This window comes from Scatophagus argus, chromosome 16 (assembly GCF_020382885.2).
Source record: "Scatophagus argus isolate fScaArg1 chromosome 16, fScaArg1.pri, whole genome shotgun sequence".
NCBI lineage: Eukaryota > Metazoa > Chordata > Actinopteri > Scatophagidae > Scatophagus > Scatophagus argus.
Genome location: NC_058508.1, coordinates 12,152,094 through 12,169,528, shown reverse-complemented (window position 1 = coordinate 12,169,528; position 17,435 = coordinate 12,152,094). Strand labels below are relative to the sequence as shown.

The following is a 17,435-nucleotide window of genomic DNA, read 5'->3' as shown; positions in this document are numbered from 1 at the left end:
GTGGGACCAGACTGCCTGAGGTTTAGAGCATTGCCAAAGAAAAGCAAGAATTTTAACACAGGCAAATGAAGCAGGCCTCTGCCAAAAAAGACCAGCACAGTAAGAGCCACTGTTTTATTTGACCCCACATAATCAAAAATGAAAACAAGCGCGCTGTGCCGTTTTGCATAAATATTTCCTGCAGCATTAAAAGCTATCAGACTCTATAATGTTCATTATGAAACTGTTTTGTTTACTTGTGAGAAATTATCACTCACTCACTGAGGTGATGGTAGCGGTTTCAGTGCCTGATGCATGTCACAGAGTGTTTTTTCTTGTTTTTTTGTTCCGTTTACGTTAAAACGAAACTTAGGAATCTGAACATGCGCAGTGGAGGCATCCCAACAGGAAGCACCAGACGATACAGTGGAGAAACTGAAATAAACGCCAGTTCCGCGTTTTAACGAGATTTTTCATCATTGACAAACGTTACTGCTGATTTTTCTTGTTTTCAGTCCACACAAAAAACGACAAAGCCGATTTTTCTCAATACCTATTCAAGGTAAGAACAGTGGTGATCTCTTTAATTAATTTATTAGTGTAAAGGCTTTGCCCTAAACTGTGTATAATGCCGATATACAAAAGAAATGATCTCTTCTAAGGTATGAATCGCAATTTTCATAGGTTATTTGCTTTACATGCCCATAATTACAGCGCTCTTACAACATAAGTTTGTATAGGTGTGGTATTTTGGAGCTTTCTAACGGGCGTGCCACAGGAAAAAAGTTAACAAAAGAAACAAACAAACAGTGCAGGTTGGTCTGATAAAATACTGAATCATATTTGGACGCGCATCTATTTCAATTCATAAAGTGAGTTTTTCTAAAATGTAAGATTTTTACTTTTATGTGAGAGAGGTTGCTAACGATAATAAACGGAAACTGAATTGTCTCCCAGCCTCCATATTTTTTGTTCACTCTTCACGCTCTCCTTATGGTTCAAATATTTATTTTAGGCCATTGTGTATGTATTTGGTTGTAGCATGTATTTTTTTTTAACAAATAGCTCTAAAAATTGACTTTACACCCATCACCACTGGCAGACAAACAAAATTAGCACCATTTTGGGAGTTGATGGACAAAAAAGAGCTAACAGGAGAGTTAATGTTGGACGTAAGCCTTTATTAGGTGGCCAGACATACAAATTAGTGATATGGTTGCCGTTTATTTGCTTGATGTGTAAATAAGTTGCTTGTTTTGCACATCACCTTAAGATTTCAGTCTACAGAGTTGCCTCCAAATGGCCAAAACTGTTTTAATGTCACATGCTTACGTCAACCTATCCAAAGCCTAATACTAACCTTAAAACTAAAACAAATTTGTTTTAGTAAATCATGACAGTGTGATGTGCATGGTGGGAAACTTGGAATTTGTGATCCCTGCCAAGAATAAATATCTATTTATTCCTTTATTTTGAAATTTTATTTGGAAGTTATGGGGTTGAACTTTTGTTTCTTCTTCTCCTTGGTCTCTCTCTCTCTGTACTTCATGGTGTTGCATTGCATTGCATTGTTGTTAAGCGTATATTTGTGTTGCTGTAATGTCAGTTAAGACTTTCAATAATTAGCACATTTGAAAATTAGCCTAGCCAGCTTGCCTCATATTATTGTACGGATAAATGGAACGGAGCACAAGTGAAGGTAACTTTATTTGAATCGACAGCAGCAGCTTAGATTACTGCAGTAAAAGCCAAAGTCAAAGTCCTGTGTTTGACTCACTATCAAAGTAGTTGGACTAAATGTAACTGTATGAAATTTTCTTTTGCAGATGGAAGGTGATAAGTGAACACCAAAGTAGAAAAGAGAAAGGAAATCATGGGTGAGTGGAGTGATAAGATTTTTGTGAGAGGTCTGTTTTTCACTTAAAGGCACTTAAAAGGCAGTTTATTAGTTTGAATTGTCTGCACTTATATATTTTCTTTTTTTCTATTTTTAAAGTAAATATTCCCTTCTGTATCACAGGTATGGCTTTACCAACAATGTATTATGAATTATGATTTTGTCTTATATATTTGTAGATATACAATGAGATACACATTATATTATGCAGAAACAGTAGGGAGAGCATAACAAACAATCATCTCACCATCTCCTGTTGATATGTAACTTACAGTAATAAAACAAGTCCACATTTATCACCCAACTCTACAGTTCCCCTCAACTATATGATGCATTTTGGATCTTTCAGCACATTGTTTTGACCGCAAATTTACTGGTTTGGTATACTTTCACTGCTCATATTCATTAACTATATTTTCTGCTACAGCAGGCATCTTTCTTAAAAAACCTTTTTATAGGATAATGTTGCTCTGATAAACCCACTGTACGTTACCTGACTGGCATCAAAGAACAGAAAAGGTTAGCAACCAGCTGGTGAAAAATGTGGCTTATTTGCAAGACATTATCTTCAGGAGTTGGTTGTGACGAGACCAAAGTTGCCAGACGACTCAGAATAAAAGCTAGCATTGCCCTGCCATGTGTAATAAAATGGCTTGCTAAAACACTCACCATACAAATTTTATGAACTGATATATCATTATTGTGTTTAAAGTTTCTATTGTCATCCCTAAAAGACCATAGAAACTTTTAATCACTTTTAATAGTTTAAGATTAAAAGATTTAAGTCTTCAAAAGGAATTAATAAACATGGAGAAAAGTTCCACAGGCAGCATAGTAAAATCAGCAAGTATTGAAATGCAGTCTAAAACATTGTTAGGTTTGGTGTTTTCATGGAATTTGCTTGCAAAATGGAAAATTTACAGTATTTTCCACATTTAACGCATGTGTTGCTATGAAACATCTCTAATTACACAAACCACAGATATGCCTGAAATGTGAAAAACAGCTTTAGTGCTTTGATTCTGTTTATAATCAAACCTATTGCTTTTTTCCTTAACAATCCAGCTGACGAACTTGACCAGTCACCCAAGAACTGGACTGAATCTCAAGTAAGCTCCTGGCTAAGATCTATTGGAGTGAAGGAGCTTTATATAGAGAAACTCTATGAGTTTGAAGTCGATGGACAAGTCCTTCTTGCACTGAATGAAGACTTTTTGAAGACAAATATATGCATGAAACCAGGGCCTATTCATTTGATTATTCAAAAGAGAGATGAGCTCATCAAGTCCAAGCAAAAGTCTCAAGAGAAGAAAAAGCCTAACAATGGCAAAAAAACTGAGTCGGAGCAGAAAAACACTGAACAGAAATCAGTTAAATCTCTTCCCACAACAAGTGAAGGTCTTCCTGTACAGATTTCTGAGAGAAATCAAGATACTTTACAGGAGAGTCAAAGGGCTCTGGAACATGGTGTGTTGACTTCAAAGGAAGACTGCAGACCACGACCATTTGATCAAGAAGGGATTGATTTCATCTATGTAAAACACAGAGTAATGCAACCAGAATCAGGTGTTTTTAACCTGACATCGCCATGCCATGAATTTAAGTCTTTTTCTGTAGCTGCTACACTGGATCACACAAGGCTTCAAGCTAAGTTTGCCAAGGAGGTTCTTAAATTTGCAATTGGCTGTATGAATATCAGAACAAATGGCACAATACACTTTGGTGTGATGGACAGCAAGGAGGATGCAGGATATGTGCATGGCGAGATAATTGGTATCCCCATCAAAGAGAAAGACATTTATGTAGATGCTTTGGACTATATTGAAAGAAGTATCTCCACTGACAAGGAGCACGTTCGCCAATGTGTGCGGCCCCCAAGGTTCATTGAGGTTATGGATCGAAAAAGTACAGAAAAGAGGTATGTTGTAGAGGTTGACATTGTGCCTTTAATAAGTATTGTAAAGAGCAAGGTGTACACAGTACGTCTGCCAAACTTCAATGAGTCAAAGAACAAAGTAGAATTTGGGCAAGAAACCATTCTGCGGAGGGTGGGTGCAAAAACTGAGCCTGTGTGCAACCTAAGTGATTTTTACCAGCGAGTCAAAGATCGGGATGCTCAAAGAGAAGAAGCAGAGAAAAGTCTTTGCGTCAGTGCTCCGGACTTGTGCCAAAACCTTGCTAGGAAACTTACAATGCTTATGACTAGCGGGAAGAAATTAATTGAAAAGGAAAAATGGTTCATACTCGTCACAAACAAATTGAAACCTGATGACCTTTGCAACACTGACTGGCTGCTTAACATGAACATGTTCTGTGTGTTTGACTTTGACCCAGACTCAAGGATATCAGGTCTTTGCAGTAGATTTCTTCAGCATCACACTGCAAATATGCATTCACTGCAGAGCTATAGGATATCTGGTGATGTGACCATCAAAGAATTCATCACTCAATTGCATCTCTTTGACCAAACTAGCTGGATATTTTGTAATGGCCGGACTGACTTCAAAGGAAATGAAGGAAGTTCATGTGATGAAATGACATGGATCAAAACAAAAATGACTCTGCTGCGGGAATGTGTGTCTTTGATCTGTAAACAAATCTTGCCAAAAGGGATTTTCCAAGTCATTTTTCTTCTTACATCGCCAGTTGAGAAACCACTCCTGCACACCTTTAATGAGTTTTTCACAGACATGGAAGGCCATGAAGACATCATCTGCATCTGTGAATCCCAGGAAGCCTACCAGAAGTGGCAAAGCTTTGCAGAGGGTTCATGTGGAACAGAAACTGTAAACAATTCCAGTGTTGTTGGGATGAAGATGAGTCACATCAATGCAACTCTGCAGCAAATACAACCCACAAAGACATGTGCTAGCAAACACTTGCCTGTCTTTGTGAAAGGGACATGTTTTCTTAAAACACAAGTAGAGGAACAGATGTATTCTCTGGAAATTCTGACAGTTGATCATTGTGATGAAACAAGTGAAGACTTCATCAATGATGAGAAAACAAACATTGAACACCAGTTCTACCGTGGTGGGAGAGTGAACTGGTTGAATTTCTGGCTTGCTGAGCGTAAGTATGTTGGAGAGGTAATTGAAAGAGATGCGTATCAGGAGGTTTCCAAACTTCTCCAGGAGGCACTGAAATGGAATGCAGATGAAACTCCAGTGAATATTATAAACATCTACCATCATCCAGGAAGTGGTGGAAGCACTGTGGCAAGGCAAGTGCTGTGGAACAATAGGAAAGATTTAAGGTGTGCAGTTGTGAAGCCATCGTACTCAGCTGCTGTTGTTGCGCAACATGCAGTTGAACTAAGAGAATATGAAGAGAAAGATCTTCAGAGGTGTCTCCCTGTGCTGCTCCTCATTGAAGACTCAGACAAAGAATATCTAGATGATCTCAGGAATGAACTGGAGGTTGCTGTTAACACCAAAAGAATCCAGAATGGAACTCTGTGTTTCATTTTGTTGAGTTGCAGACGATCCTATGATCCAGAAGGGAAATGCAAGGAGTCTCCATTACAGAATGTGTCTGTCACTCACAAACTTTCTGCTCAAGAGAAGAGAAAGTTTGCTGGAAAAAGAGAGGCACTTGAGAAACGATATGAACCTGAATTCATCCTGACATTTGTTTTGATGAGTGAAGGCTTCACTGTGAAATACGTTAAGAAATTTGTAACACACTTGCTCCAAGGCATTGACCACCAGTCTGTTGTCACTCGCCTCATTCTTTATGTAGCACTGCTGAACACTTATGTTCAAAACTCTTTCATCTCTCGGTCCCATTGTGAAGCTCTGCTTGCTTTAACTATTTACATGGAAAGGTTTCACCAGCATGAGTTTGAGAAATCACTCAGTCCTCAAGCTAAATTAGTCTTCTTGCATCTTAGAGATGACAAAACACACATTGATTCAATCAGAATTATCCACCCACTTGTTGCAAAAGAAATCCTAAAACAACTTTTGGGAAACCAACAAACCCAAAGCAGTTTGGCAATGGATTTGCTCTGTGAGAATGTGCTCTTCAAGCACAGATTTGGAAGGGATGAATATCTTTCATTTTTGAGAGCACTTTTCATAAGACGATCCAAAATAAGCAAAGGGGATAAACATGATAGTTTTTTCTCTCCTTTGATCGAGCATGTGAGGAAAATCGAGCAAAACCCAGAAAAAGCAATTGAGTTGCTCACAGAAGCATTCCAGCGTTTCCATAGAGATCCGTTCTTTGCACAACAACTTGCTCGTCTTCATTATACTTGTGAAAAGTTTGAGGAGGCAAAAGACTGGGCAGAGACAGCAGCTAAACAGCTGCCCAACAACTCATACATACTTGACACAAAAGGTCAGGTGTATAGAAAATGGTTCCAAGCAAAATGCAAGACTATTGACAATGACAACGTCCCCAAGACAGCTCAAAATACAGCAGATGCTGTGGAGACTGCGCTGAAAGCACTGGAGTGTTTTCAAGAATGTGAGAAAGCAGCTGATGCAGATATGGAAAATGTCAACAATTCAGGGTTTTTTTCTGAAGTTGAGGTTGGATGCAGCATGCTGAAACTGATCTCCTCACTGGATGTGTTTGCAAGCAGAACCCATGGACATTCAGAGTGTATGAAGTATCTGTTAACAGATTATATTCCAGAGGAAATTAAAGATGCCTGGGAACCATTTCATGACCGTTTAAAAAAGCTGAATAAGACAATGCAAGATGCCTTGGAAAGGATTTCAGAAGACCTTGGTTACTTCCAGACAGACATTGGCGCAGATGAAGAAGAGACTCCTGGAAGTTCTGAAGAGAAGATAAGCAATCCACTGAAATGGCTGGCAAAAAAATCATCAGAGTATGGGAAGTACTTCAGTGAAGCTTTAGCTACTGCACCTCCTGAACACGGGCAAAAAATCGCAGCCAATCTAACTCTCCAAAAACGCATGATCATTTATCATCTTGGTGGAGGCAACATAACATCCATCCTCTCCAAGCTAACTGGCCAGAGGAATGCAGTACAACGTCTACAGCACATCCTTTCTCTGTACCCCAGCAATCCATTAAAGGCCAAATTTACTCAAAGGGATATTGTCAATTACACAGTGGCCCACATTTCTCTGAACTGCTTGTCACCACACACTCAAAAAGCAGCTTCTCTGAAAGAACTACAGACACTTTGTAGTCAGTTTCCATCTGATAAAAGAAAATGTTTACCAAGTGCCTTGTTCTTGCTTACCTTGCTATTTTGGCCAGAAGATCGTGACACAGATCAGGAGAAGGAGACAAAATATGAAATTGTACAATCGGCTGTTGAACACTTAGAAAAATGTTACTGGACCAAGAAGAGGGACATTCCTCAGAGGAAGATAAGGATTTACACCCATTTTTTTCTGGGCAATGGGAATGGACTGGATAAATATGTTCACAAGAAAAAGTTTGAAAGTGTCACAAAGGGCATACCAATATCTGAGAAACGCATGAAGTGGTTCAGGGGTGAAGCATGGAAGAGGCCTGAGATTGCAGAGATGCTGAAATGTGTTTCTGGATGGACTGAAGATGGAGTGGTGTACCTTGAGGGCCCTCAGAAAAGAAAGTTCAGTATTGTGCCTCTTCATATGCGTTCTATGCCTCATGGTAATGAAAACATCACATTCTACCTGGGGTTTACATTTAGAGGTCCTGTTGCCTACAACATTGTGGTGAAAAAATAGTCTTTGAACAATGATCTGAGCACATACGTACGTCAACTTGATGAAACAATGGACTAGTGCCATTACCAAGATCAAGAATAAATTATGAAACTTATGAAAAGATGAAACTAAAAGTATGGAAACACATGGTATGGTATGAGTATTGTATTTTGTAACATGTAACATAGTTTGGCATATACATTCTGCACTTTCCCGTTATACTTGTATATAGGCAAAAATACAAATACTACTACTAAATATACAGCTTGTCAGAAAAAAATAGCTAATTTTTGTGTGTATATGAACACGTACTGAAATTACTGACTCTGGGGACCCAGAGTGATGACAGTGTAAACTGAATTTGCTACTCTACGTCTCAGTGCTTTTCTAAAAGAAAATCCTGAGTTAAATTCATATCTAGTGACCTGTATATTATAGATTTATACATATTTTTAATATATTTTCTTCTTTAGGTTCATGGAGATTTTTTTTTTAACAATAAATGTATTAAGAACTAAACAGCAATATTTTTTTCATTTTTTACAGTTGGAGATGTTAATGTGCATAAATATTGATATGCAACAGAAAATTGTTTCTAGTACAGCATTTAATGTTTGTAATGTTTAGATTTTGATCATACTTTACACAGACTGAAAATTTACAAATCCTTAGGATAAAACCACAAAGCCAGTCAGGCTACTGTGCATCCATGTACTTTTATTAATATAATTCTTTACATTTTTATTGTTTTGTATACTTATACTGAGTTATAGCTATGTATTTAATTAGCACTTGATGTTTTATTCATTTATTTAGATTTTAACATGTTTAATGACTTGCTGATGATTGTATTCATTATTACTTGTTCATTCATTATTAAACTGATGGCTACCATGTTGTGAACTAAAGTATCAGGGTCATTGTAGGTAGTTTGCTGTCTTTCTATCATGATTTGTATGCTATGCATTTGTATGGCCATGTGTTTATCTGTGGCGTGGGTGAAGAGCCCGAGACAAATTTCCAAAGTGTGGAACAATAAAGTTTATCTTGAGCTTGATGTGATTTGTCATGAAAGTTTTTACCATGTACACGTTAAGTATTGTTATATGTAAAACATGTTACCTAATACAATAAACTTCAATTAGTTTCAAGGAGTCATTGGCACGTCATAAAAGCAATATATGTGAATGTTTTTTTTTTAATTAGAACTTGATCATCAGTGGAGATAATTCGGGTTTAAAGTATTAAACAATTTTGGTACAAAAAGAAAACATTTAAGTCTGAAATTATGGCATTCAATGTTAACTACAGTGGTGTAGTCAGTACTCTATGGGGAAACAACCATATCAAGGATATTAATTTAAATGAGAGCATTTGTTGTTCTAGCCAGTATATTTTCTTTCCTTCAATGAATCTTTTACGTTTTAGGACTGAGCTGATTGTGTATTTGTTTGTTTCAAATCACAAATTTAACAGGAGAAAACAGGAGAAGAAGCAGCAGCACCGGTAGTTTTTAACACTTTTGCCCTAGTACGCTTGCCGTAGTTTGACGTTTGCTTGCACTTTGTGTCGTTTCTTACAGACTATTGTCGTCTTTTATATCATATTTCATTGAGGTGATATTATTTCACACAAGTTCAGGTTGATCCGCTGCTTTGCAACACACATTGTTTTCTGCCACTGCTTGTACGTAATTTGTGGGAGGGAAATCGCTCCGACTCTGAACTTCTCTTTAAGTGCTAGCTAACAGCTAATCCAGCTGCCACTGAGCTAACGATAAAAGCCTTCAACGCTCCCACTATGAATAAAATTGTGTGCGTATAAGCTGCTCCATTGCATTTATGTTCATGATGGCTTCCAGTCAGAGGTGAACTGAATATTGAATATTTACATCGTACGAGGTGTACTGCAGAGCTCAGCGTAAGGGTATGGCTAGACTACGTAACTTTACTACAGCTGTGCTCCTCGTCGCCTTTGCTTTGTCAGCATGTTTGTACGTCTGCCAACTGCCTGACCGTGACACCACACTGGTTAGAGAAGTCTATGCCGAGCCAACTCAGACTGAAACACCTGAAAGGCTTGTTTACAATAATTCAGAAAAGCCACAGAACATTTCAGCGGAGACGATGGGAGCGCACCCAGAAAGCTCCCAGGAAGAGGCTGATGTTTCCAGAGATGACAAGTGCACCATGGCTCCAGAGAGTCGGTTTGACTGTGCCAGGGACAGGCTTCTCAGTAAGGAAGAGTGTGAGGAGAGGGGCTGCTGCTACGCCCCCCTGCCTCACTCTACAGGACCCCCTTGGTGCTTCTATCCCAGACTGTACCCCGGCTACAAAATGGGACCGCTCACTCCCACCACGCGAGGCCAGACCGCCACGCTGACCCGAGACACCCCTTCCTATCTCCCCAGAGACATTTCCACTCTACACCTGGAGGTCATAGAAGAGACTGAGAGCTGTTTGCACATCACAGTGAGTACCCGATGCTCTGTTTTTCAGCAGCATTAAGACAGACATGCAGGAAATGTAACAGGGTCCAGCTGAGTTCCTTATTGGTTTGGATGTTTAATGAAGATGACTGTGATGTTGCCTTTAAGGTTGACAAATGTAAAATCACACACTATGGTGCACAGATCATCATCATGTCACATCTAATATTGTTTAAAAAGTTGGGAAAGAAAGCAAGAATTAATTAATGATTACTTGATTTCTCCAGTGTCATGTTGTAAATGTAATATAATTTTGTGGTAGACAGCAGAAGTTTATGAGTTATGATTGTCATATTTGTATTGTTTGAGAATATACATGCAGCACTCTGAATCTGGTTTATATACACAATGTGTGTGTGTGTGTGTGTGTGTGTGTTGCATGTGCACGCAGTTTACTCCTTCATATGTATGGGATGTGCTGAAAACAAATAAACACCAATGAACTGACATTTATTTATTTTTTTATTTTTCCAAGTTAAAGGACCCATCGTCTCAGCGATACGAAGTTAAGCTCCCAGCTGTCGTTTCTCAGAGCAAAGCCGATACCCAAGATGCCCTCTATGCCACTGAATATCAGTCTGACCCATTTGGCTTCATAGTGCGGAGAAACTCTAATGGAAGAGTGATGTGAGTAGTTCACATCACCACAATAACCTCGACAGTCTCCATCATTATGAACGCTGCTCTGTCAGGTGGTGCCTGTTCCCACTGTCACAGTGTAGTGTTAAGAATTCCCACTTCTGTTCATTTCAGTTCAGTTCAGTTCAATTCATTTATATCGCTCCAAGTCACAACAAAAATTGTCTCATAACACTTCTCAATTAGAGCAGCTTTAGACCAAACTCTTTCATTTGATTGTTGGCACAGAGAGACCCAACAATCAGCCCCAAATCTTGCAGTGTGATCAATCCTTTATACAGTTCAGTTAATTTCAATTAATTTCCTTTAATTTCACATTCATCAGCATTTTAGTGTTTGTAATTTTTAACCTTTGTAACACAAAGACACAAATGATTTTCTTGTCCTTTATCATGATCATCATGTAGTACATGTTTATTTGTTCTGTGTGTCCCGCCTGTCCAGTGTGAATACCACAGTCGCTCCTCTGCTGTTTGCTGACCAGTACTTGCAGCTGTCCACTGCACTGGCCTCTCCCCTTGTGTCTGGTCTTGGGGAGCATTACACTTCGCTCCTCCTGGACCTCAACTGGACTTCTTTGACTCTCTGGAACAGAGATATGGCGCCTCATGTGAGTCTATTACGGTGCCTTCTAACCTCAGGGTTGGTTAGAACCCTGAGGTTCTAACCCACAAGGTCACAAAAAAGTATCTGAAAGAGTTAATTTACAAGATACAAAACAGGAAAAAATTCTTCTGCACAAATTGAAATTTTTCTCTATCTCTTCAGTCTACAAAACCTAAATAAAATAAAACTTATAAGAATCTTAAATACAATATAAAGTAGTAACCACTGCAATGCTTCAAAGGTGCAGTGTGTAGGATTTTTGTGTGAAGGTTCTGCAGCCTCACTGCCGTTTAATTTTTGACACTGGACCTTTAAAGGGAAAGAAGCCAAAAGGGATTATAGAAGTTATATATAGTTTTATTCAAGAATAAAACATCCTGAAATATTTGGACTTTTAAATCAATCTGTACATGCAGAACAGTCCATATTGAGGGTTTGTCATTTCCTACCTCTTTCCAGTTGTGCGCTCAACTTGTAAGGGTTAAGACTTGTCTTTTTCTACAGGCTGATGCCAACCTCTATGGCTCCCACCCATTTTACATAGTACAGGAGGAGGACGGCTTGGCGCATGGCGTTTTCCTCCTCAACAGCAATGCAATCGGTACTGATCAGTTCTGAGCCAGCTTTTTTTTTTAGTACATGAGAATACTTGTTATTGCTAAATAGCTGTCCTGTTGTCTCTGTAGAGGTTATGTTGCAGCCGACCCCTGCTCTCACGTGGGTGGCAGTTGGAGGAATCCTGGATCTGTACATTTTCTTGGGTCCCGACCCTCAAAGCGTTGTACGACAGTACTTCCAGGTGATTGGTATGTCTTTTCAACTTATTCAGTAACAGTTGTCCAGGTACTGAGAGCAACTATGTGCATACCAACAAGTGAAACACGTACTGTATATAAGAAGAACCTCCTGAGGAAATGTGGGAATGTTTCTGTGTTCTGTGTTTTCATTTATCTATTTATAAACAAGGTCTTATCTATTCCCAGGGTATCCTATGATGCCTCCCTATTGGTCACTGGGCTTTCATCTGTGTCGCTGGGGTTACACCACCACTAATACAACCCGACATGTGGCACAACGCATGCACAATGCTAAATTTCCCATGGTAAGTGAAGTGCTCACAAAGCTCTATGAAATAGAAACAATAATTGAAGATCACAGGATGTTTTTCCCAATATATGTGTAGTTATAATATACAAATTTGATCTTAATCAGAGAGATTTTTGTAAATGCGTGAAAATTGACCTTATTAATTTGAACGCATTACCAACATGTGCGGGTCCAATCAACACAACAAGAGTTATTATCAGCCCTGGACAGTGAAGACATCCACTTCAACTCCTTATTAAATAACTTTGTTTTTTGAGGTTACTTTGGTTTTTCCCATCACCAGGATGTGCAATGGAATGATCTGGACTATGCAGATAAGCGCAGGGTATTCACCTTTGACCCCTGGCGATTTGGGGACCTTCCAGAGATGGTGGAGGAGTTCCACAAGAGAGGCATGAAGTACATCCTCATCCTGGTGTGATATCTTTAAAAGACCTCACAAACTGTTAATGCTGATTTTTCTCAGTAAATATTGGAGTGTTGGTAGTAGAGCATAAGTAATCAGCAGCAAAGTTCTTCCAGTAGATGACAGTAAAACTCTCTTTCATGTGTTAGTTATGCTCTCCTTGTTTCTGCATTAGGACCCAGGGATCAGCAGCACCAGCCCCCCTGGAACTTACCCTCCCTTTGATGACGGACTGAAACGAGACGTCTTCATTAAAAATAGTACAGGACACATCCTGATAGGAAAGGTTAGATTTTTTTCTGATGTCTTTTATGGATTTTCTTGTTTCATTGTGATCTGTTTATATCATGCATGTTCCCATACTGTATATCCAGGTTTGGCCAGGCCCAACAGCCTTTCCCGACTTTACCAACGCTGAGACGAGACACTGGTGGGAGGACTGCATCAGAGATTTTCATTCTAAAATTCATGTGGATGGTTTGTGGATTGTGAGTATTTACACATGCTCAGGGCACAGGTTATTTAGCCACCAGCTCTATAATTAAGACATCAGGTATGTCAGGTTTTCAGTTTTGAAACATGCACATGGTTTTGTGGTTGTATATTTATTTTCTTGCACCTTAGAATCACAAGAAGAGGGTTAGAGTAGGTAACTCATCCTTATCCTCTGTTGTTTTTCCTACCATGCTCCATCCAGGATATGAATGAACCGTCCAGTTTTGTGCAGGGCTCAGTGGAGGGATGTCCAGATAGTGATCTTGAGAACCCACCTTACACACCCAGTAAGTGCACTGGATCGCTGTGTCACCTTAGTAGTATTTTAAAGCATGCAATGTATGTTTACAGTCAGTTGATATATTAAAATATGTTACATAACTTACGTCATTGCTAAATATGTTGCATTAAGTTGTAGCCTGTGTGTGTGTCTCTGGCTGTCATACGAACAGGGGTGGTCGGAGGCCAGTTGAACTCAGGAACTATTTGTATGTCGGCTCAGCAGAAGCTGTCCACTCACTACAATCTGCACAACATGTACGGACTGACAGAAGCTTATGCCACGCACAGGTTAGACCATGCAACGATCAGACGTAGTTTGCAGAGCTGGATGGTCATCAGACGCAACTTTCCATCACTTTACGGCAACAATAAAGTTCTTCTCATTCTGAGCAGCAGAGTAAAATTAATATGCGATTAAGTTAATATCAGAAATTAGTGAGAATGGCCATCTTCAAATCTTTTGATATCAAAAGATAGGGAAGTTAAACGTGTTTTGCCACCTATAGATACATAGCTCAGTGTGTGGTATGGACAAAAACTCACAGACATTTATATTGCTCTTACATGGTTGAGCAATTCAGTTCAGTCCAGTTTTGAACTGAGTCTGTTGGAGCCCAATGTGACACCACAGAATACAGGGACCAAGTTGTTCTTTGGCTTTTGATATTTGTATTGTAATCTATGTTCACCCCGGGGCTGGCTGCCATCCTCAGCGCTCTTATGAAGGTGCGGGGGAAGAGACCCTTCGTCCTGTCTCGCTCCTCCTATCCTGGCATCGGACGCTTCTCTGCAGTGTGGACAGGTGACATCAGGAGTGACTGGGAGCAGCTTCGATATTCCATCCCTGGTGAGGAGAGTTAGTTTCTCAAAGGTCATAGTAATGTGTTGTTATTGTATATGTTCAGACCTTGTGAGATAACTGAATGTGTGTGATTCCTTAGTTTACTTAGTTTAGGGATATCTAGGTTGTTAGATGACCTGAATGTGATAGAATAAACGGTTCAAACAGACCATTTTTCTGAAGTGACCACAGATCATTTGATAGATTTAGACTGACCTTTTGCACATGTTTCCTCCCTCCCAGCGGTGCTGCAGTTCAGCCTGTTTGGGGTGCCACTTGTGGGGGCGGACATTTGTGGCTTTGGAGGCAACACCACAGAGGAGCTGTGTGTACGATGGATGCAGCTTGGGGCCTTCTACCCATTTATGAGAAATCATAATGACAAGCCGAACGCTGTGAGATGGAGACACTATTTGTGTTTTTTTCTTTATCTTTTTCTTTAAGACTAACTCTAATTGTCTGTCCTGTATGTTTTTGCTCAAGACGCAGCCTGTCTTTTACATTTGTTATGAACAGAGGCAATTCTATATTTTTTTAATTGTTTGTGTGTCCCGCAGCCTCAGGAGCCTTATGTATTTGGGCAGAAAGCCCAGGCAGCCATGAGGAGTGTGTTGAACCTTCGTTACTCCCTTCTCCCGTTCCTCTACACACTCTTCCATCACGCACACACCTCTGCTGCCACTGTGGCCCGGCCTCTCTTCATGGAGTATGTGTCCTTTCTGACCTCTATTGTTCCAATTAAATGGCATCTTTATGACATTAACGTCTTTATTCTGTCCCTCTTAGGTTTCCCACTGACCCTAACAGTCAGACCATAGACCGACAGTTCCTGTGGGGGAGTTCACTTCTCATTAGTCCAGTCTTAGAGCAAGGGACGGTAGAACTGGCTGCTTACCTGCCCTCTGGCACTTGGTACAGTCTGCACAATGTGAGTCCCTCAACCTTATACCACAGTCTCACAGTAGCACTGACACATGTGAGCTACAAGCCAACATTCATCACAGTATTACAGTCGGTATTTTGTTTGTTTGGTATTTAAGGCCGCCATGTTTGAGGCTTTCTGTGGCAACACACTGGTCATATGTGTTTTACTCTCTAGGGTCAGCCGTTCTACAGTAAGGGTCAGTACCTGCTCCTGCCAGCCCCGCTGGACACCATCAACGTCCATGTGAGGGAAGGACACATTATCCCTCAGCAGGTGTGTGTCCGCTGTGGACAAGCTGCCAATTGTTTCTCATTTTGCTGAGACTGGCACTTTCTGTATCATATTTAGTTCAGTAGAAGTCAGAATGTGGTAAGTGAATTATTAACAGAATATTTGAGGGTGGCAAAAAACCCACAACACATCAATGACGCAAGTGAAACAAGTATGTTTTAATCCTTCTCACCATTTCTGCTTCTATTTTGCTGAATTGTGTGAAGCCAGTGTGTAAAGTAAACAAGCAGTGCGTACTAGCGACTGTCTAACGTTTCAAACAAATATTGCAAATATTTACTGTCAACAGTGCAGCACATCTCCTAATTGGTAGAGTTACATTCTCGTGGACAACCTGGCTGACTTCTTAAAGGTGACAACTAGCTCAAACACTGGGAGAGAGAGAGAGGAGAGCGTTTTCCATCATTTCATCATGGTTTCTTGCATCTGAATTTCTTGTGAAGGAGCCTGCGTTGACAACCACAGCCTCACGCAGAAATCCTTTCTTCCTGACTGTGGCACTGTCAGCAGACGGCTGGGCCTGGGGTGACTTGTTCTGGGATGATGGGGACAGTCTCAACACCTTCGAGATGGAAAATTATTGTTATGTTATCTTCATTGCAGGACAGGTAGGGAAGAGTCAAGTGATATTTGCATTGGGAAAACTGAGGCATTGTTTTGCATGTTGCTGCACCACTACTTGATCCAGAAAAATCTCTTGACTGAATAATGCAGTTATGTGGTACAGTTAAATGGTCCCTAAAGCTTTAAAGCTTAAATGTGTTCTTCAGTCTCAGGTGGTGAGTGATCCTGTCAGATTGAATGGCGCCCTTGATGGTCTGGTGCTGGGAGGGCTGCAGGTGTTCGGGTTGCCCTCACCACCCGTCTATGTATTAGCCAATGGGGACAAAGTCAGGGATTTCACGTACCGCAGTGACACACAGGTGAGTTCAGCGTGACTCGGCACTTCTTCCTTGGCTGGTAATGATGCCATTCTGCATGCAAGTGTCAGTTGTGTTTGTCCTTCATCTTAACTCATGATGCGCACTGCCTCTACTTCTACCATATCTAGGTTTATATAGGTCTTTGCACCAAAAAAACAGAATGTTCTGCCAGTTGAACTCTGTGTCCTTCTTTCCCCACAGGTGTTGACTGTGGGCAGTCTGGCTTTGCCCATGTCAGAGGTTTTTACAGTCCAATGGGTTCTCTGAAGCACTGAACTTTGTTAGCCAAGAGGATTTGGGAGCCTTTGAATTCTTCACTGCTGTTGAAAATGCCAGCTGATTTCCCTGAGCCATTCCAACCATCCCAGAGCTCAAGATGCACTTAACACTTTTCTCTGCTGCTTTGTTCAAATAGAAAAGTAGTGCAGCAGGGTTTTAAAATGTCGATGATATCAAACAGATGGAGCAATCGTCCTGATGTATCTGTTTTTACTTGCTAGATCAGTTTTGCTGCTGCTAACTGCTGCTCTGAATCAAGACAATCTATAATAAATAAATCATGTTTGTACATCTTTTTTTACTGGAAATGCACTGTAAATAAAAATGGTGAAACCTTTGTCTTAGCAGTGCTGCATTTGAACACTCATAACAAGGCTTGTTGTTCACTATGACAAGATTTGAACTGAGGGTTTACAACAGTAAGGTTCTTAATCAAGCTTCAACTCAAGCTAAATCCTTAAACGTGAAGTATCTTCTAAAACAAGAGACCTTGTGAAGAATATTAGAAAAAAACTGATTTTTTTTTTCATCACTCATTACAGCATGTGCCATCTTCGTGCTCAGTAACCCTATCCTTAGTTTGGTGCTTCCTAAGCCTC

The 17,435-nt window shown here is 40.0% G+C and overlaps 2 protein-coding genes across 2 annotated transcripts; both read left to right on the top strand.

Moving 5' to 3' along the window:
* The first annotated feature begins 13 nt into the window (after nt 1-13).
* Nucleotides 14-8,611, top strand: samd9l (sterile alpha motif domain containing 9 like). Its single transcript, XM_046415936.1, has 3 exons — nt 14-541; nt 1,806-1,856; nt 2,942-8,611. Exons 2-3 carry the CDS (start codon nt 1,853-1,855, stop codon nt 7,573-7,575), a joined length of 4,638 nt encoding a protein of 1,545 aa, XP_046271892.1. The 5' UTR covers nt 14-541; nt 1,806-1,852; the 3' UTR covers nt 7,576-8,611.
* A 221-nt stretch (nt 8,612-8,832) lies between these two features.
* On the top strand, nt 8,833-17,173 carry gaa (alpha glucosidase). Its single transcript, XM_046415946.1, has 19 exons — nt 8,833-10,025; nt 10,518-10,669; nt 11,126-11,291; nt 11,792-11,888; nt 11,974-12,093; nt 12,271-12,389; nt 12,678-12,809; nt 12,976-13,086; nt 13,175-13,288; nt 13,498-13,582; nt 13,748-13,865; nt 14,291-14,424; nt 14,662-14,813; nt 14,976-15,124; nt 15,205-15,346; nt 15,518-15,616; nt 16,078-16,242; nt 16,405-16,557; nt 16,759-17,173. Exons 1-19 carry the CDS (start codon nt 9,483-9,485, stop codon nt 16,822-16,824), a joined length of 2,817 nt encoding a protein of 938 aa, XP_046271902.1. The 5' UTR covers nt 8,833-9,482; the 3' UTR covers nt 16,825-17,173.
* Nucleotides 17,174-17,435: the final 262 nt, after the last annotated feature.